This window comes from Leptonychotes weddellii, chromosome 1 (genome assembly GCF_054177405.1).
Source record: "Leptonychotes weddellii isolate Sample4059 chromosome 1, ASM5417740v2, whole genome shotgun sequence".
NCBI classification, from domain to species: Eukaryota; Metazoa; Chordata; class Mammalia; order Carnivora; family Phocidae; genus Leptonychotes; species Leptonychotes weddellii.
The window spans coordinates 50,960,346-50,981,964 of record NC_138369.1 but is presented as its reverse complement, the minus strand read 5'-3'; the positions used below and the strand labels follow the sequence as shown (position 1 = coordinate 50,981,964).

The 21,619-nt window shown below is 40.4% G+C and overlaps 1 protein-coding gene across 1 annotated transcript in view; it reads right to left on the bottom strand.

Moving 5' to 3' along the window:
• The window catches only part of TXNRD3 (thioredoxin reductase 3), a 29,025-nt gene extending 7,413 nt beyond the window's left edge, over nucleotides 1-21,612 (bottom strand). The window contains exons 1-6 of the mRNA XM_081823143.1: nucleotides 21,316-21,612; nucleotides 8,863-8,923; nucleotides 7,698-7,807; nucleotides 5,997-6,101; nucleotides 5,699-5,771; nucleotides 3,910-4,029 (exon numbers count right to left, since the gene is read on the bottom strand). Of these exons, the coding sequence (XP_081679269.1) occupies nucleotides 3,910-4,029; nucleotides 5,699-5,771; nucleotides 5,997-6,101; nucleotides 7,698-7,807; nucleotides 8,863-8,923; nucleotides 21,316-21,474 (628 nt within the window). The 5' untranslated portion in view covers nucleotides 21,475-21,612. The remainder of the gene's footprint in view (nucleotides 1-3,909; nucleotides 4,030-5,698; nucleotides 5,772-5,996; nucleotides 6,102-7,697; nucleotides 7,808-8,862; nucleotides 8,924-21,315) is intronic.
• Nucleotides 21,613-21,619: the final 7 nt, after the last annotated feature.

Below are 21,619 nucleotides of genomic sequence, written 5' to 3'. Positions count from 1 at the left end.
CCCCACCCCCCACTCCAGCAACCCTCAGTTTGTTTCCTGAGATTAAGATTTCCTCATATCAGTGAGGTCATATGATACATGTCTTTCTCTGATTGACTTACTTCGCTCAGCATAACACCCTCCAGTTCCATCCACGTCGTTGCAAATGGCAATAGCTTTCTATTTTTACACTATCTTTCTGTATCACTATTAAGTCAGCCTCAAAAAAAAAGGTGGAACTTTCCATTTTTTCCTAAACTCTAGAACAGTTTAAATATTTAAAAAAGTGTCTTTCCTTGAAGATTTGAGGAAATTTACATGTAAATTTATAGTGTCTTGGAGAATTGGTTGTCCTTAGGCAATGTTTTCTTTGATAATTCAAGTCCATCCTGGTCATTTATATTTTCCTAGAATATACTCCTTTTCATCAAGATATTTAAAATTCTTACCACTAATTTGTATCCTGAATTTGTTTTTTCTCTTCTCTTTCTGTAGTTATCTTTCTTTTCTCAAGACCCCTAATGTTACATATTTGTATGAATTCTCTCTCCTGTTTCCCCGACTGGATTTGCCAAAGGCCTACCTACTTACTTGCATTTTCAAATATATTCTTGGTTTTGTTCATTGATTCTATTTTGGGGAGGGTGCTAAATCATTAATTCCTCAGTGTGGGGTATATGTGTGTGTGTGTGTGTTTGTGTGTGTATGCTTTTGTGGGGTTTTTTTTTGCCTTGTAGTCTCCCTATCTGATATTAACTGCCATTGCTTTGGTTTGCCTTTCCCTGATACAGCTTCTCCCACCTATTTAAAAATTTCCCATCTATTTCATTTTAAATAGGAAAATTTAAGTTAGTCTTTTCAAAATTTAAAATTCCTGTATTCTCAACAATTATCTCTTTTGGTTTTAGGTGTGTGTCCTGTAAACAGCACACAGATGAATTCTGTCTACACAACTTGAGAAGTTTATTCATTCAGCTTTATTATCTAATATGTAAAAGACTGTCCCTATGTCTGTCTGCCGTCTTGTTTTCTGGGTTGTTTTTTGCTTGTTTTAAGTTAGTTTCATGCTGTTTATTTGTATATTTCCCATTTCCTTTTTCTTGGAAGTTCTATATTCAATTTCTGATCTGGAAATTATATATACATTTTAAATTTATTTTAATCCATTATTCCTCTACCAACATCAAGAACCAAAGTATCTAGAACATTCTCCCACACCAAGATTTCGGCATGCTTTCAGTTCCTTTCTCTTACCACTTAGATTCTATGGACTTCTCTTGGCCATTCCATGAAGCCTATTCCTAAAAACTGCTAAGCCCCAAATTCCATGTGATGGTTAGCTAGGTATTTCTTAGCATAGCAACTCAAAACTAACTTAGAAGCCTTTTGTATATGTGGAACAAGATTTTACACACTTGAGGGAATTAGAAAGTATTTAGGAATATTAAGCACGGAGATAAGTTCAAGAACATAACCTGGACCCTCAGGTGAGGCCAAGTGGCATGAGCATACACCCTGCTGTCCGCCCCGCCCCTGCCGAACGTGCAGGGCCCCAGCAGCGTGGGGCTGCGGGCGCCGGGCAGGGCTGATACACCCAGAAGTCATTAACTTGTGGGGAACCCTGCATGGGGAGTTACCCACACACCTCCCTGCCTGGCTGTCCTCATCACAGACCACGTGTACAGTTCCATTCTTCATGGCCTTTCTCCATTATGGGGCATTCAGTGTTTCCTCCCCACTTGGCCTCGATTATTTTAGAATTATTAAAACAGGCTATAAACACTTTTAGTTTTAAAAAGACTCCTTTGGGCGACTGGGTGGCTCAGTCACTTAAGTGTCTGACTCTTGATTTCGGCTCAGGTCATGATCTTAGGGTCATGGGATCGAGTCCCACATCTGGCTTGGTGCTCAGCACGGAGTCTGCTTGTCCCTCTCCCTCTGCTCCTCCCCCTGCTGTGTTCTCTCTCTCTCTCTCTCTCACAAATAAAGAAATAAAATCTTTAAAAAGAGAGAGAGAGAGAGACTCCTTAACTACCTAAATGCCAATCTAAAATGTACCTAATTCAAATCCTAATCCATTTGGCCTTCCGGCACCTTTTCCCTCCAGATGGTTCTCTTCGGAGACTCTCTAAGCCCTAAGTCTTATCCTTAAAAATCTAGCCCCTCCTGGCTTCTGTGACATGACTCTCCTGGGTTTTCCTCATCTTCCTCACCTACCCCTTAGGTATTAACATTTCTCAGGATCCTGTCTGTGTCTGCTATGCTTTTCCATCCATAGGGCCTCCCCAGCCCCTCTCAGCAATTCCTAAGACTTCAACCACCACCCGGGCTGCAAACCCAGGCCCTGCCTAGACCTCTCTCAAGCACAAACCATCCCCTGATAGCGAACTCCCACCAGGTGTTCTGCAGGGGAAAACCCATACAAGATGAAGGATTCGGGGAGAAGGATTCTTGAAAGTGAAGATGACCCCAAAGTTAAACTGCCAAGGGCAAAGACCATTTTATCTACAACCAGTTGCTACTAAAGCTGGACCCAAAGCTCTCCACAGAGCTGAGTGTCTGGGGAAATTTGTCCATGGAGAATCTGTCCAGCCACAACTCATTATGCTGAACTCCACCACACCTGGCCACTAACTCACACCTGCCTGTTTTCCAGCTCAGCAAATACACTGCATTGTCACCCACTCCCTCTTCTGGGATTCCTTCCTTTCCTTCACCTTCCACCCACTCTGTGACCTGGGGGCCCAGCCAAATCACCAGGAAGGATATGCTCATGCACACATTTCCTCCACCAAAATCTCTTGGGAGACCAGTCCCTGTAATTTTTTTAGAAATTCCATAACGTTATTCTAAAGAGACAAAATCACCCATCCACGTCGAGCCTGTCAATTCCAGGCCTTCAATCCTCTAAGTCCACTTCACATTCTCCAGTCCAAAATCAGTCTTGGCCCAGGCCTGGTCATTTCTCCTCTGGGTTAGGTGACAGCACCCCACCTCACTTCCCTGTCTTTGGACTTGCCCCCCTCCCCACCTCCAGCCTTCTAAACTCCTTGGTGCCACCAGAGGGATCCAGAATCCAAACTGTTGTTCAGGCTCCTCCCTTGCTGACACCCCTCAATGACTCTCTTACTCCCTTTGGGGTCAATCACAACTCCTTCAGATGGCATTTAAGAGCCACCATGACCTGGTTCTCTGTAATCTTGTTTCTTCCAGGATCCCTCCCCCATTCTCCATGCCAGCCATTCACTATCCCCCAAAGACTCCATGTTTTCTCCCAGCTCCAGAGTTCAGGGCACACTGCTTCCTGTCTTTATGACCTACTTCTCTGTGACCCTCAAGATTCAGCTCAAGGGTCACCTCCACCACCTCAGACTCTCAAGGATACAGTAAGTGCCCCTCAAGGCAATGCTCAAAACCTCACTGTGAACCACACAGCACACAGAATCGCCTCTCTTCCAACAGACCGTGTGCTGCTTCAGGGCAGAAGCTCTATTTTCCTCTTATCTGTATCCTCAGAGTCTAACCAATAAGTGTCTATTGGGTGAATTTGGTTTCCATCTTTCACTAAACAAAGACATATATAACCACTGGTAAAATAGAAAATGTTATCACGATAATGGATAAAATTCAAATAATGACCCTGGCTATTCTATTTTCTTTACACTTGAAGAAAATCTGAAAATAGCAATTATTCTCTCTCACATTCTGTAAAGAGTATGGAATGACTATAGCTGCCAAAGGCACCAAGGTCCCCAAGAGCAGGGCCAGGTTTCAAGTGATCCTCTATGCCAAAGTGGGGTCCTAATGAGTGGTCAGGTCATTAAACGAATTTCAGACTCAACTCTAGAAATATAAATACCAATTCTTTCTCTAAGAAACTCATTCTTTCTTCTTTTCTCCCAATCTGTATTTTTATATACTGTTACCCACCTTGTTGACTGTACTCCCAGCCAAACTTCCTGGCGTCACTTAACGCCTGCCCCAAAAGGGCAGCTTGATGCATCAATTTCTTAGGAACACAGCCCACATTTACACAAGTACCGCCAAGACCTGAGAAAGAAGATAATAGGTTTAATGTTTCCTCTGTGTCTGTGGGTGTATACATGGTTCTAAATACATGTAGAGCAGGTGTTGTTAAACCTGTGGAAATGACACACTCAGACGGTTGTGGGGCCAACAGCAGACCCCACAATAACACGCAAATGATTAAGCCAAACTTTTCAAATGAGGGTCTGTGAAGGAGACCCAAAGATGAGCAAAAATACAGATGTACACTTGAATAGTTTTCTGGGGAGAGAATCCAAAATTTTCATTTGAGTCTGACCCATAAAGGGATCAGAACTATATTCGATTAATTAGATAGATACCAGACCAAGGGCTGGAACCCCAGCTTCTAGCCTTTATTCTCTGTAAGTCTGACTCCTCCTCTGAGCCGATATTAGGTCCACTGCAAGCTGCCTGGTAACATCTACTCTCAATCTCAAGCAGCACAAAAAGGCCATGTGTGATGCCCCCGTGCAGGGCATGAGTCAGAAAACTCCCTCTCTGATCACAGTCTCTCTTCTGGTAATTCAGAGAAATAGGATATTTATAGACAGGAGAGAAAGAAGGGACAGGGCAGGAGGACAGAGGGAGAAAACAATGACAGGTACACACAGGAATTTTTTAACATACAAATGTTAGAAGGAAAATCAAGATAGATTAGCTTTAGCGTATGAAATTCTAAGGTAAAATTTTTCAATAAATTTGAATTTTAAAACATGATTTTCTTATTTTGTCAGGGTTCCGGCAGAAAACAGATGACACCCTCAAGCTGGGAAACTGAGGAGAGTTTATAAAGAAATGATTACAGGGGTGTGGGCAGGAAGAGCGAGGAGGAGCAGAATAGTGAGTGGGTCATCGCCAACCCCATGTGATGGGCAAAGCACACTGAGTGAGTGACAGCCCACGGGGGGCTGGCCATGACAGGGGAAGTGGCCTTCCATGCCTGCAGGGATCAGCAGGGCAGGAGCTGGGGGAATGAACACCCCCAACTCCACTCTCCTCCCTCCCTCTGTTCTCCTCCCATGACCACTAACTGGTCGAACCCAGGGGGAAGCCAGAGGGCAAGGTTGCCAATGCATTAGCTTTCTGGGGCACGGAAAAAGGTAGAGACATGAAGAATGGATCTGATCCATAAACAGAAAATATCCAACATGAAATCTGCGTGTTTTGTTAAAGTGAACGCTCTCATCTACAACTGGAAGCTCACTGTACACTGTGCTGATGGGACCTGGATGATGACACACACTAACTTGACTGAGCATCATGCAGCCATTAGAGTCAGCGATGAAACTGAGGCAGAAACACAAGACAAGGTCATAGCAGACTTAGGTGAGCACCACACAGTATACACTGTGATTGCAACTAAGGGAAAAACACTGGTGCACGTGTGCAAGAATTATTATGGCACAAGTGTTGGAATACTGGAGTCACTGAATTTTTTCTTTTTGCAAAATCTTCCTTCATTACTTTTATATTAACTTCCCGAATCACCACTTGTTAACTATGCGATCTTAGGTCAGTTACTTAACCTCACAGAGACTTGCTTTCCTCACCTATGAAACAGGCTAGTTGTACCTCTTGAGACTGTTGTGAGGATTAACAAGATTAAAGAAAGACAAAGCCGGCTGTAAAGAGCAGAAAACTACAAGAGTCACAATAAAAAAACACTGCTTACCCCAGGACATCCCCTGAGGTGATGGGACCACAAAGTCTAGCACCATAACTTTCTTTCCCAAGATGGCAGCTTCCTACAAAAAAAAAAAAAAAGCTACATATAAAGATCTTGTCATTTTCCTGACAACCCCCCAATTTTTCTCTCCCTGAAAGGAAAAGACTGTGGAAGAACACAGTCCCTTCTCTTTATTAATTCAATAAAAGCCCTGGACTGTAACATCAAAATTGGCTTTTTTAAAGTAGCTGAAGAAATGCTTACGGCAACCCAGGAAAATTTTCTGGTTTCATTATTTTCATACCTGTGCACATGCAAGGCCACCAGAACCTCCCCCAATGACAATGAGGTCATAATCGTATGCTGCATCTTCCTGAAGGAGCTTCTGTAATAAGCCACTCTGATGAGCCTACGGATCAAAGGAGAGAGGAGGCATGACCTGTCTTAAATCTGTTCCTTTGTACCCTATGTTGAATCAGCATGGGCTGCTTTTCTAAAACTCTTATTAACAGTCCCTAATTCATCTAAGTTCAAATTTTAAATTTATCTAGATGGTATTCAAATAGGGTCCCACTAGATAGAACTTATGCTAAGTACGTACATTTTTGTTCATTATCACCTGATGGCTACACGTGTGTCAAATGACCCATAGGTCACAGCTTTATGTCAGGTGAGGTCATTTTCCTTGGTCTAATCATCAAAGTATTATAACTAAGTAAAATAGCCATATACCATTTTTCAAGATCCTCTATCTTTTGTTCACCGGTGCTAGGCTTTATTTTGAAAACAATTCTTAAGCATCATCAGCAGGACACGCACATCAAATTTTTACATGGTTTCTCATAAATTGACCTATATTTTGCAGCATCCTGGTAAACTTCCTATACAACACAAAATTTTGCTTTTTCTTTCAGCAATGGTCATAAGGCTAGCTCTGCATGATAGTTTCCTGCTCACTCAGCCCTCCCTTCTGATCAGAAGTAGCTTAGGCAAGTTGAGACAATCAATGCATGATGTAGCAATAGTTTTATGTGAAGGTGGGTGCTCCATCCCATGAAGCTGGCTTTAGAAACACCATGTGGCACCAGCTCATCCTGGGAAGCACAGTGGAAGTGCTCTATCACTGTAGGACTCAGCACATGGCACATGGCCCCAGATGGATGAATGCCCATGGAGGCTTTTGGCACATTCTAAAAAGGATTCCTTTGGCCTCCTTACTATTAGGTGCCCTAAGGAAAATACATCTCCTAAGTATGTGCCATGCAGTATAACTCTGCATCTCCAGATTCATCCTCTGACATCTTTTCCAGGTTAGGAATGGTAAGACCAGCACTTCCCGAGGTGTTTCGGGGCCTCTCATTATGCTACATACCACCACATGAGCTGAGGTGGAGCTTCTGGGACTAATGCAGGCTGTTAATAGATAACGATGCTGATCATAGATTAACATAAATCCAGACAATCTAGTTTCCCAAGAAAATGTAATTTTAAGTTAAAGTCTCAAATATAAGTATTTAATCACTGATTACTACCATTTACATACATACATAAACAAATACAAAGGAACACAATTTTAATAAAAGGAAGTAGTTATAAAACAAGGACCTAACTTAAGAACATCAATTTTATCTATCACCACTTTCAAGATTATCTGATAACCATCCTCTATGCTTTTCCACTTTACAACTTCCAAAAGACAAATGAATAGACTCCTTTTTTTTTAAGATTTTATTTAGACAGAGAGACAGCAAGTGAGCGCACCAGCAGGGGGAGCAGCAGGTAGAGGGAGAGGGAGAAGCAGGCTCCCTGCTGAGCAGGGAGCCAGATGCAGGGCTCAGTCCCAAGACCCTGGGATCATGACCTGAGCCCCAGGCAGACGCTTAACGGACTGAGCCCCCCAGGTGCCCCATGAATAGACTCCTTTTTAAAAGCCATTTTCTCCCCTTTTAGGTAGATTTAAAACCAAACTTTGAATAGCATTAAAAACATATAATACCATTATTACCTGGAAAGTTTGATCGCATCCACCCATATGCACTTTATTCACAAAAATATTGGGCACGGTTTTCTGATTAGTGATCTCTGACAACACTTCTTGGACATTGGCCCCATCATCTGAATAATAAAAACTTAAATATATAAGAACACTGAAAGGGTTCCAAACTTTTGGGAGTTGAACAGAAGTGTTACAACACCAGACGCTCACATGCACGCACCCATAAAACGTCAGTACTTACATATTTACATATTATATAACTTCATGAAATGATGACTCAGGAAGGGGAAACACCTGTTTTCAAAGGAAACCTTAAAGAATAAAGACAAACCTACAAATTCATTTAAAACGAACCCTTCTAAATTAGATTTTGATCTATCATTCAATGGCCTTGCTGGGACAAATAAATAAAAATCCTCTTAAAAGAGCAAATATCAGGATAAAACCTGCTTCCACTGTCATAACTCAGAAAATGCTTCCTACAATTACATTTGAAAAATCTTTATGATCCATGATCCAAAATGTCTCCTCCACCCCTAAAAATAACACAGGGCCACAACTACTTATGACTGCCCTATGTGGTATACACTGTAGAAAAGTCTCAAAGATTCGAGAACATTTCATTTGTTAGGGAGACAGAGCTAAAAGGAGTTGGTGAAGTCTGGTGAAGGCAGAGATCAAACTCTTTTCTGTTTACCACCCTGTTTCCCACCTTTGCAGATCACAAGCGTGGGTAAAACTCTTGGTTAATATTAGATGGATGGATGCATGCATGACAAGAATTAAAAATATAAAGCTGAAAAATTATGTGTTCCCCTCATGTGTAATACAGTCAGGAAATAAGGGTAGTTTTTTTCCATTTATTACAGCTTAACCTATTTTGCCAGAAAGTTGACAGATACATATTAAATGCCTGAAATACTCCATCCTTAGCAGTATATACATCTTCTTCCTGCCCCCTTCCCTCAAATATGAAAAGTATATAAATAAAAAAAATCTACACCAAATTATTTGCTGTATAGAGTTCTATTTTCTGCATGGTTGAAAGTAGACAAAAACAGCTCACCTAACCCAAAGAGACAAGAGAAAATTGAATTGAACAAAGCAAATGGGAAGTAGTCAATCTTGTTGACATTTATTACAAACAAAAGTATACACTACCCATTCTACTTACCAACTCGATCAAGTTCCAAGATATTACATTCAACTCCCAAAGAAGAAAACAGTTCTTTAACCTGGAACAAAAATTTACTGGAGTTTTACTCTCATAAGGATTCAACAGAGTTATGAAATATGGACACAAAGGTGTCCAAAGAAAATGTTCAGTTCTCTAAATTGCAGCCAAAGTAGTATTTTAAAGCCCACTTTTCACCATTACTTAACAACTTTCAGTGCCCTCAGCCCTCAAGATAAAGTCCAGATGTTTCGCTTCCAAGATGGAGACACTGGTAGCTTAGCAGACGTGCTCCCTGGTGAAACACCCACAACTGGTGAAAATTATTAAAACAAAACAAAACGCAAAAAACAAACAAAAAAACAAACATTTAAAGTCTCCGGGGATTGTCCAAAGGGCACACGCCAAATGAAACATTTAGTCAAGAAGATCTGGTAGATGTCAATAAGAACAGGCAGAGTCAGTGTCTGTTCTTCCCTCCCCTGCCCTAGAAGCTCCACTTCAAGTGAGTGTGGATAAGACTGAAATCGCTGTCACCAGAAGGGGCAGGCCACCAGCATTTCCTAGTCTTCTCATAGCTCTGAGTGGCAAAGGCTAACTTCCTGGCAAGTGTGACTAACAACACAGGGACTCCTTTCCTCCCTTCCTCCACACAGCCCCCACTCAGACAGCAAAGGCTCTACCCCATGCTGAAACTATTGTAGAGCAAGGTTTCAGGCTGGAGAGGTAAGCCAAGAAGACCAGAGGTTACAGTCCCCACCCAGAGCCCTGCTCATAAAGTAGGGCTGTCACTCTGAGAGAATCAGGTCACTGTCCTACCCCTAGCTCTGAAGCAAGGTCTCAGAGATTTTGCTCAGGGGAAGAGGTAAACCATGAGATCACAGAGCTCCAAAGCTCTATCCAAAAGAAATGACTTTATTTGAAATAGACCATGTGGAAGGGCAAATCTAAAGGCAATGGAGATTTTGGTGGTAAGCAACAAAGAGAAGGCTGGTGGCTTCATTAGAGTAACAGGCTAAGCTGCAAGCCAGCAAATTTACCAGAGAACACTGGGATAGAGATCATTAAGAACAGTCCCTCTAGGGTCAGAATAAGCCACAAACATGCCTCAAAAACTACCCCTGAATGGAGCCCAGATTTAACTGGACAAGAGTGTGGAACAATTTATATCCCAGGACATGGTCAAAAACAACAGAGCAACTAGCCTGCAATTAGGGGGGCTTAACATCTGGGTATGATACCAACGGAGACAGAAAACATAACACAAAACAGGTGATAGGGATTAAGGAGGGCACTTGTTGGGATGAGCACCGGATGTTGTATGGAATTGCTGAATCGCTACGCTGTACACCTGAAACTAAGAAACACAGTATGTTAACTGGAGTTCAAATGAAAACTTAATTTAAAAAAAGAAAAGAAAAAGAAAAACATTACACAGACAGTCAACTAGAGCCCTGCTAAAATCTCTGTCATTCCAGGGTGACTGTGCACACACCCAAGAGGGCACACTCTGAGAAGTGACATCAGAGGCTCCATCTTTTGGTGGAAATAAACTTCCCTTAATTAATCCTGCCAACTTACTATAGAGAAATAAAGAAGCAAACAAAATAAGCCACAAAGAGGGACGAGTCAGTACCTGGAGTTGCTACAATATCCCACCTGAAATGTCCAGGTTCCAACCAAAAACACTATTAGGCATTCAAAGAAACCGGAAAGTGGATCCATAAACAGGAAGAAAAGCAGTCAAGAGAAACAACCTCTGAGAAGGCCCAGATGTCATACTGAATACACAAAGTAGCCATTACAAATATGTTCAAAGAATTAAATAAAATTATGCTTAAGGAGATGAAGAAAGGTAACAGGAATTATTTTTAAAAATTAAATGGAAAGTATAGAGTTGGAAAGCACAATAAAATGAAGAGTTCGCTAGAGTGCTTCAACAATAGATTTAAACTGGCAGAAGAAAGAATTAGCATACTTGAGGACAGATCAATGGAGATTGTGCAACCTGACGCCACAGAAAAAGAAGATTGAGGAAAAATGGATGTCTCAGAGAAACATGAGACACTACTAAGCACACCAACATACACAGTGTGAATAGGAGATAAAGGAAAGAGAATAAAGGAGTACAAACTTTTTTGAAGAAATGTCCAAAACATCCCAAATTTGAAAAGTAGTAATCTACACATCCAAGAAGCTCAACAATCTCCAAGTAAGATAACTTAATAGGAGCTCTGGAAACTGGTCAAAGATCTACAACAATGAAGTGTATGCCCAATGAAGAAAATGCCACATTTAAAATGGTAGAGGGGCACCTGGGTGGCTCAGTCGTTAAGCGTCTGCCTTCAGCTCAGGTCATGATCCCATGGTCCTGGGATTGAGCCCTGCATCGGGCTCCCTGCTCCACGGGAAGCCTGCTTCTCCCTCTCCCACTCCCCCTGCTTATGTTCCCTCTCTCGCTGTCTCTCTCTGTCAAATAAATAAATAAATAAAATCATTTAAAAATTTAAAAATAAAATAAAATGGTAGAAAATTCTGTGGCATTCTTAATGGCCCTTACCTCACCCACTCCTTGATGCTCCAAGGCACAGTAAGAGGTGAGCGGCAGCCTGGACCCCAGTTCCCTTCCACAAAATGGAGAGAGCAGAGAGATCAAATTTGCAATGTTCTAAAGTCAGGGCCGCCTAAGGGATTTCTCTATGATGTCTAACACAGACTATACAGATAGTCAAAAGTGGCTGGGATCTTAGGCTAAAGAAAGCCATGAGAAGCAGTGGTCATGGCTCGTGAAAACTGAAAATGGACTTCATATCCCAGGACATGGTAGACACCTGGGGGCAAGAAATTACAGGCAGAAGAATACAACAGAACAGCTAAGGTCCCAAGAAGAAGGAGCGGGGAGATTAAGGAATTTAACACACCTTAAAACAGCCTTGTATACAGGAAAACTGAGCCCATGTGTGAAAAGCACATACAAGCCCAGGGAAGACAAATGCCCAGAAAAGGCCTAAGAAGACCTTAAGCCTTCATGCTACACCGATTAGTGAAGTTCTTCCCAAGCATGAAGCCAGTCTGCAAAGACTATGAGAGGCAGCTGTTTTATATGCTGAATTTTCAATAAAAGATCACATGCATACAAAGAAACAAAAGAACATGGCCCATTCAAAGGAAAAAATAAATCTCCAAAACATCCTGAACAAATACAGCCTTCAGATTTACTAGACAAAGACTTTAAAACAACTATTTTAAATACACTCAAAGAGGAAAATACAAAGAGCTAACAGAAATCAGGAAAATGATATGGAAACAAAATAAGATTATTAACAAAAAGACAGAAAGAACCACATAGGAACTCTAAAACTGAAAAATACAATAACTGAATTGAAGAATTCACTAGAGTGGTTGAACGGAACACTCCAACAGGCAGAAAAAAGAATCAGTGAATTTGAAGACAGGGAATTTGAAATTATTGAGTCTGAGGCACAAAAATAAAAAAGAATGAAGAAAAATGAACACAGAATAGCAGATTTGAGGGACACCATAAAGTAAAACAATATATACATTATGGGAGTTCAAGAAGAAAGGATCATAAAGCTTATTTGAAGAAATCATGACCAAAAACTCCCCAAATTTGAGGAAAGATGTGGATATACAAACACAAGAAGCTCAAAAACCTCCAAGAAGGAAAAGCCCAAAGAGACCCATACCAAGACACACTGTAATCAAACTGCTGAAAAACAAAAACAAGGAGATAATATTGAAAGCAGCAAGAAAAAAGGAACTTATCAAGTACAAGGAATCCTCCTAAGATTATCCATGGATTTTTCAGTCAAAACCTTGCAGTCCAGAGATGAAAGGATGAAATATTTAAAGTGTTAAAAGAAAAACACTATCAGGACACTTGGGTGGCTCAGTTAAGCATCTGCCTTCAGCTCAGGCCATGATCCCAGAGTCCTGGGATTGAGCCCCACATCTGCTTCTCCCTCTCCCTCTGCCACACCCCCTGCTTGTGCACGCTCTCTCTTGCTCAAATAAATAAAATTTTTAAAAAAAATAAAAGAAGGGCGCCTGGGTGGCTCAGTTGGTTAAGCGACTGCCTTCAGCTCAGGTCATGATCCTGGAGTCCCAGGATCGAGTCCCGCATCAGGCTCCCTGCTCGGTGGGGAGTCTGCTTCTCCCTCTGACCCTCCCCCCTCTCATGTTCTCTCTCTCATTCTCTCTCTCTCTCTCAAATAAATAAATAAAATCTTTAAAAAAAAAAAGAAAAGAAAAGAAAAAAAACTATCAACCAAGAATTCTATATCTGGCAAAAAGAAAAAACAAAACAAAACAAAAAACCAAAAACAAACAAAAAACAATCCTTCAGATATGAGGGAGAAATTAAGACTTTCCCAGACAAACAAAAGTTGAGGGAGTATTAATACTAGACCTGCCCTACAAGAAATGCTATTGGGAGTTCTTCAAGTTGAAATGAAAAAATGCTATTCAGGAATTCAAAGCCATATGAAAATGCAAAGTTCTTCAGTAAAAGTAAATGTATGGATAAACATATAAAGAAGTATTATTATAATTTTAGTTCATAATCATGTTTTCTTACTCTTCTATAAGATTTTAAAAAACAATAGCATAAAAATAACTACCAATCTATGATAATGGGTACACAACAAAGAAAGACGTAATCTGTGAGACTGATAACGTAAAAAGAGGCAGAATATAAAGGAGCAGAGTTTTTGTGTGGGATGGAAATTAAATTGTTATCAGTTTGAAACAAATAATACCTTTAGGATGCTATATGTAATCCCCATGGTAAACACAAAAATATCTACTAAATATACACAAAAGGACAGGGGAAGGATCACTAAAAAAATAAACACAAAAGAAGACTGTAAGAAAGAAAATGATGGACAAAAAAAACTATGATACCCACAAAACAAATAAAATGGCAAAAGTATTTCCCTTTGGTGCTTGGGTGGCTTAGTCAATTGAGGGTCTGCCTTTGGCTCAGGTCATGATCCCAGAGCCCTGGGATTAAGTCCCACATGGGGCTCCCTGCTCAGCGGGGAGTCTGCTTCTTCCTCTGCCCACCCCCAAAAAAATGAATAAAATCTTTAAAAAAAAGTCCTTCCCTAACAATAATTACTTTAAATATAAATGGATTAAACTCTCCAATCAAAAGACATAGACTGGCAGAATGGATAAAAGGACAGGATCATGCTGTCTAGAAGACACTCATTTTAGACCTAAGGACACACATCAGTTGAAAGTGAGAGGATGGAGGAGCGCCTGGGTGGCTCAGTCGTTAAGCGTCTGCCTTCAGCTCAGGTCATGATCCCAGGGTCCTGGGATCAAACCCTGCATCGGGCTCCCTGCTCATCGGAGCCTGCTTCTCCCTCTCCCTCTGCCTGCCACTCTGCCCACTTGTGCTCTCTCTCTATCTCTCTGTCAAATAAATAAATAAAATTTTCAAAAAAAAAAAAAAGGAAGTGAGAGGATGGAAAAAGATATTCCATGTATACAGTAAAGAAAAGAGAGAAGGCATGGCTCTACTGACAAAGGGCAAACTTTATACCAAAACTGTTATAAGAGACTAAAAAGAATATTATGTAATGATAAAAGAATTATACAATATACAATCATAAAAATATATCCACCAACATCAAAGCTTCAAATATAGGGTACAAACACTAAACAAATTGAAGATAGAAATGGACAGAATTACAATTATAATAAGAGACTTCAATATTTCACTTCCAAAACTGCATAGAACAATCAGACGAAAGATCAATAAGGAACCAGAGGACTGGAAGAATACTGCAGACCAAATGGATTTCATAGACATATTATAAAGCACTCTATCCAAGGTAAACAGAATACACATCTCAAGTACACATGGAACATTCTCCACAACAGACTATATACTAAGGCACAAAACAAGCCTTAATTTTAAAAATGAAATCATACAAAGTATCTTTTTTGATCATAGTAGAATGAAACTAAAAATCAATAGCAGAAAGAAAACTAGGAAATCCACAAATACGTGGAAATTAAACAACACACTCTTAAACAATTGGTCAATGAAGAAGTCACAAGGGAAATTAGAGAATATCTTGACACAGGAAAATAAAACATACTAAAGAAGACATAACAAAATTCGTGAAATGCAGTGAAAGTAGCAATTAAAGGAAAATATATAGCTATAAATGCTTATGTTAAAAAAGAAGAAAGATCTTAAATCAATAACCTAACTTCACACCTTAAGGAACTAGAAAGAGCACATAACTAAACTCAAAGCTAGCAAAGGGGAGGAAATAACATAAACATCAGAGCAGAGATAAACAAAATAGAGAATAGAAAACAATAGAGAAAATCAGCAAAACTAAGAGTTACTTCTTTGAGAAGATCTACAAAATTGACATAACTTTAGCTATACTAAGAAAAAAACAGAGAAGACTCAAATAACTAACATCAGAATTGAAAGGGGGACAATTACTACTGTTTTTACAGAAAGTAAAAGGATTATGAGTATTATGAACAACTATATGTTAACAAATTAGATCATTTAGACAAAATTTATAAATCCCTAGAAACACACAACCTACTAAGACTGAATCACGAATAAATGAATAGTAAATGTGAATAGACCTGTAATTAGTAAGGAGACTGAATCTGTAATCAAAAGCCTCCCAACAAAGAAAGCCCAGAACTAGATGGCTTCACTGGTGAATTCTACCAAACATATAAAGAAGAATAAACACGAATCCTCCTCAAACTCTTCCAAAAAATCGAAAAGGGTACACTTCTAAACTCACCTGGTAAGGCCACCATTATCCTTATACCAAAGCCAGACAAAGATACTACAAGAAAGCTACAGACCAACCACAGACCCTGATGAATAGTGACACAAAAATCCTCAACAAAATACTAGCAATACAAATTCAACAGTATATTTTAAAGATTATACAACATGACCAAGTGGGATTTATTCCTAGAATGTAAGGATGATTCAACATATAAACACAGATCAACGTAATACACCACATTAACAGAATGAAGGGAAAAAACTACACGATCATCTCAATGAATGCAGATAAAGCATTTAAGAAAATTCAACATTTTTTTCATGACAAAAACACTCAAAAAACTAAGAATAAAAGAAAACTACCCCAACATACTAAAGACTATATATGAAAAGACCACAGATAATATCATACTTGATGGTGAAAGACTGAAAGCATTTCCTCTAAGACCAGGAACAAAACAATGATGTCCACTTTCACCATTTCTATTCAACATAGTACTGAAAATCTGAGTCAGAGAAAAAGGACAAGAAAAAGAAATAAAAGACATCAAAATTGGAAAAGAAGTAAAACTTTCTCTGTTCACTGACTACATCTGATATGTATAAAACTCTAACGATTGTACAAAAAAAAACTGTTAATAAATTCAGCAAAGTTGTAGGATACAAAATCAACACAAAAAAATCAGTTGCTTTTCTATATATTAACAATGAACAATCTAAGAGAAATTAAGAAAAAATTCCACTTACAATAGCATAAAGAAGCATACTTAGGAATAAACTTAGGAGGCAAAGATTTGTACACTGAAAACTACATATTACTGAAAGAATTAAAGACACCAATAAATGGAAAGAAACCCCATGTTCATGGACTAGAAGACTTCATATTGGTAATACTACCCAAAGTGATCTACAGATTTAGTGCAATCTCTATCAAAACCCCAAAAACAAATTTTGCAAAAATGCATACAGATATTAGCCATTAACAAATGGCCAATGAGGACATGAAAAGATAGTCAACATCACTAGCCATCAGGGAAATGCAAATGAAAACCATAATAAGATACCACTTCATGCTCATTAGGATAACTACTATCAAAACAAAAACAAAACAAAAAAACAGAAAATAACAAGTGTTATTTTCCCTGAAAGTGAGGATTTGGAGAAATTGGAAAATTTGTGCACTGTTGGTGGAAAAATGAAATGGCATGACCTCTATAGAAAACAGTATGGTGGTTCCTCAAAAAATAAAAAATAGAACTACCTTATATGTGATCCAGCAATTCCCACCTCTGGGTACATACCCAAAATAATTCAAAGGAGGGACTCAAACACATATTTGTACACCCATGTTCACAGCAGCAACATTCACTATGGCCAAAAGGTGGAGGAGACCCAATGGAGATGAACTGACAAACATCATGTGGTAAATACATACACACAATGGAATATTAATCAGGAGAGAAATTCTGACACAGGTAACAACATGGATGAGCTCTGAGGACACTGTGCTCAGTGAAATAAGCGAGTCACAAATGATTCCACTTATATGAGGTAACAAGCTTAGTGAAATTCATAGAGACAGAAAGCAGAATGGTGGTTTCCAAGGCTTGATGGGAGGGGGAATGAGGAACTCAGTTGGGGAAGATGAAAGACAGATGGCAGGCATGGTTCACAACAATGGTTAAAATAGTCAAGTTTGTGTTATATATATTTTACTACCCCCCCAAAAGCTAATAATAGATGTGTAAAATTTTAAAATACAAACATATGAACTCAGGGCTGGGGAAACATGGCTTAAAGTTAATGTGGGCAAGGGATTTAAAATATCAGGGCATTTTCTCCACTGTAGTTTGGGCCATTATCTTGTATCTGATTTGAACAATAGCCTCCAGACTGTCTAGCAGCTTCCACACTTAGTCTAATCTTCACACCACTGACAGATTTCAAATCACAGACCTTTCACTCCTCTTCTCAAAAGTCTGAGATGGCTCTGCCTACATCATCAAGTCCACACTTAGCAGCATTTTAAGGTCTCACCAGTATCACTTTGAAAGTAAATTTCCAGCCATTTTCCAATTTACTCTCCTGATTTCTATCATATCTCCTCCATCCAGCCACACTATTTTCATTTCATCATCTCCTAGTTTTGCTTATACTAATGCCCTAGCTAGATGCTCTTTCTTACCTACAGATATCCAACATATCCCTCAAGGAACAGCTTAGTTTCCCTGAAAATTTTCTGATCCCCCACAGAAGCAACTGTCTTTGTCTCTCATTCCCACAGCCCCTTTTTTTTTTTTACAGGTACTTCCTGCAGGACAGGACAGCTATTTGATTACTGCTCACTGGACTATGAGTTCTTGGGAAGAAAGACCACAGTTTATTCATTTTCGTGTCCCAAACACTGGGCCCCCATAACGCTTGCTGAATGATATTAGTGGCCCAATCAAGGAACAAACCTCTCTATTGGACTCTGTGCAGGTAAGGACAGATGTGGAATATGGTGTCCAATTTGGGGTGATACATTTCAAAGGTTCATAGTCAAGCTATCTATCACACAATCAAATGAGTGAAGTGTCATGTGTATAGATAAATGATATGAGTACATAAAGAAAGTGGGCTGCTTAGCCAGACAAGAAAAACACTCAGGGAAAATACAAAGAAATCTGCCATCCAAGTAGAAGCAGGTTCTTAATTCTATGCACTGGAGTAACAATCAACTCCAAAACTGAGTATATGTTTCAGGGAGACAAATTTTGCCTCAATTTAAAAAAAAAAAAATTCTTATAATCGGAGCTGTCCAATTATGTAATGGGACTGAAACTAGTGGCCACATTATTGGTAGTGTTGACAAACACAGGGTGGAGGAGGATCAACTGTCCTAAGATTTTCTGCATCAGCAAAGGTTTAACTAGAATGACCTAAGACCATTTATTAGTTTAACACACATTAAATGCCTGACACTGTTCTAGACCCCAGTGATATAGCAGTAGACAGGCACAGTTCTGATCTCTTGGCCCTTTTATAAGCTCCAAAGGACAACTTAAAAACAAAACAAAACGATAGAAGGCAGTGCTTAGAACAGACCAATGCATATATAAGAACCAGATGGATGATGAGTGAGCATTCAAAATAGCACAGAAGATGGATTCTCCAATAAATGAAGCAGGGATAACTGATAAGTCATAAAGAAAAAAACAAACTGGATCCCCACTCAGCATCAAGTACAGGTGGAATAAAGAAGGTGAGTGTGAAAAGCACACTCTAAAACTTACAAGACCTAAAACAGGAGACTATCTTTATGACCTCAGAGTAGAAACAGGTTTTTTAAATGTGACATAAAAAGCACAAACTATCAAAGGGAAAAAAAAGTGACAGATTCAACTACATTAAACTTGGCAAATTTCAGTTAGCTAAAAGATCCCATAATCAGAGTGAAAAGAAAAGCCAAATCTGGGACATTTCCAACATATATATCCAAAGGATTAGTGTCCAAAATATACAAAGAACACCTAAAAATCAGTACAAAAATAAAAACATAACAGAGAAATAAGCAAAAGCTGTAAACACTTCATAGAAGAGGAAACCCAAATGACCCATAAACACAAGAGAAGATGTTCAACTTCCTCAGGGAAATGCAAAATTAAAGCCACAGTAAACTACCATTTCATAACTGCCAGAATGGCAATAATTAAATGTATCAATCACTGGCAAGCAAGTAGAGCAAGGGGAACTGTTCTATACTGCCAGTGGGAGAGTAAATTGGTATGATCGCTTGGAAAAACATCTTGGCATCACTTAGGCAAAGTAGAAATCATGCATCCTCTATGGTCCAGTAATTCAGCTTCAAGATATCTATCTACTCTAAGTGTTACACACATGCACTGGAAGATATGTGCAAGAAAAGGCACAGCTGTATTGTTTTCAAGAGCAAAATACTAGACACGGCACAATCAATAAACTATGGTATGATTCATCCTAGGGATTACAGATATGAAAATTAACAAACCACAGCTACAGATACTAACATGCATGATTCTCTAAGACATAACTGTTGAGAAAAAAACTGCAAAATAATACGTATGTATGATAAAGTACCAAAACACGCCAAAAGGAACAAAATATCTTTTAAAGATATACATATATTTGGCAAAACTATAAAGAAAAGCAAGGAATTTTGGAGAGTAGTTAACCCTGGGGGGAGGGAGGAGTATGTAATGTGAATATTAATAAAGGGAAACCTCACTAAATGTAGTTAGGAGATTTAGCAGGGATAGTTCTCATGCCCTACCACTCTCATCAATTGCAAACCCAACAAGGAAGAGAAGGACCTTGCTCAGATACTACTTTAGTACCCCAGCAGAAAGAACAGCTTTCTTCTCCCCAGGAACAGACCAGCCAATGAGAGACTGTTACAACACAGCCAGTGAAAAGTCATTATGCTTGGAACTCCCAGTTTACTCCAATGGACTTTTTGTTTATACAGCCCTCCCCAACACTACCTACCACCCTTCCCCTATAAAAGAGCATCCCTCTCCTCTGTTGAGCAGACTTGCCTATGGTTTTGCCTATGGTTTCATGGTAGCTTGCTTGTCCTGGATTGTAATTCTCTGCTATTCCTGAATAAACTCATTTTTGCTGGTGAGATAACTAGCAGTTTTACTTTTTAAGGTTAGCAGTTTAATTGGGGAGAGACATTCAAGGTGTCCAAAATACTAGTGTTTTATTATTCTTTAAGATGTATATGCATGATATATATGTTTTCTGAAACAATATACAAGGCAATGTAAACTTGAAAATAAATCTGAAAAACATAGCCTATAATTTGACAAACCTAACCCAAGAGTTTATGTCTTTGTATATTCCATTTGTTATTTCAACTTTTTGATAATGTATAGTTCAAAATATTGAAAGTCCCTATCACACAGATGGGTTTATCTTCCAAAGGTTCGTTTCTAAGTGGGTTATTTTTTCCACTAAGAACAAATGTGCCCCTAAAAATAATGCTGTATTCCCAGCTAGCCCCCCCGACCCCAAAGTTAAGGTAGTGTGCAAGACAGGTGAAATTACTCATCACCTGGTACCATCCTCTCACCCCTCATTATGTTCATTTTACAAGATGTAGAAACCAGGGCTCCGTGGGGTTCTGTAACCTGGTCAAGGTCACGCGGTTAGAAAGTGGGATCTGAATCCAGCTCTAGTCTACTCCCAAATCGTGGCCTCTCCTCATACTACCCTTTTACCAGGCAAAAACTTTCCGGAAATCCCCTTTATCTCACCAAGTAAACTCTTGATAAAGAAGCCAACGTCAGGCTAACAGCCAGAAGCGGGAGGACCAGCGGTTAACCCCCCCAGGAGGAGGCCCCAGAACAAGTACGCTGAGTCTAGGAGGTGGGCAGCGTGGCCGCCTCTCCAGCGGTGCCAAAGGGGCCACGCCACAGGGCCCAGTCCTCATTCCGTGTCACCACCACCCGCAGGCCCGGGTCCGGAGTCCCGGCCGCCGAGCACTCGCGCCGCCTCCCGGTTCGCTGAACGGGCGGGACTCGTGCCCCAGGGTCACGGGAGGGATAAGTCCCCAGGACTCCGGAAGACCCCGCCTCCCCCAGGCTCCCATTGCCCCCGCCACCAGCCGGCCGGGACCCCGCCCCACCTACCCGCGCGCTGTGCGGGCAGTAACTCTTGCTGAAGATCATCACTCGGTTGCTCTCGATGAGGCCCAGGAGGCGGCGCCGCAGCTCCTCGCGGGCCTCGGAGGACGAGCGGCCGGTGCCGGGGGACGACAGGCGGGCCCGGCGCCCTGGCGGTGAAGACATGGGCACGCCGCGGACACTGCCCAGGCGGCGGTTGGGGACCGCGCCCACCTTCACCGGCCCCGGAGATGTCTGTGCCCGCGGCGGCGGTGGTGGCGGTGGCTGTGCCAGGGCGGCGGTGTCGCTCCCGGCCTGGCCGGGGCAGTTC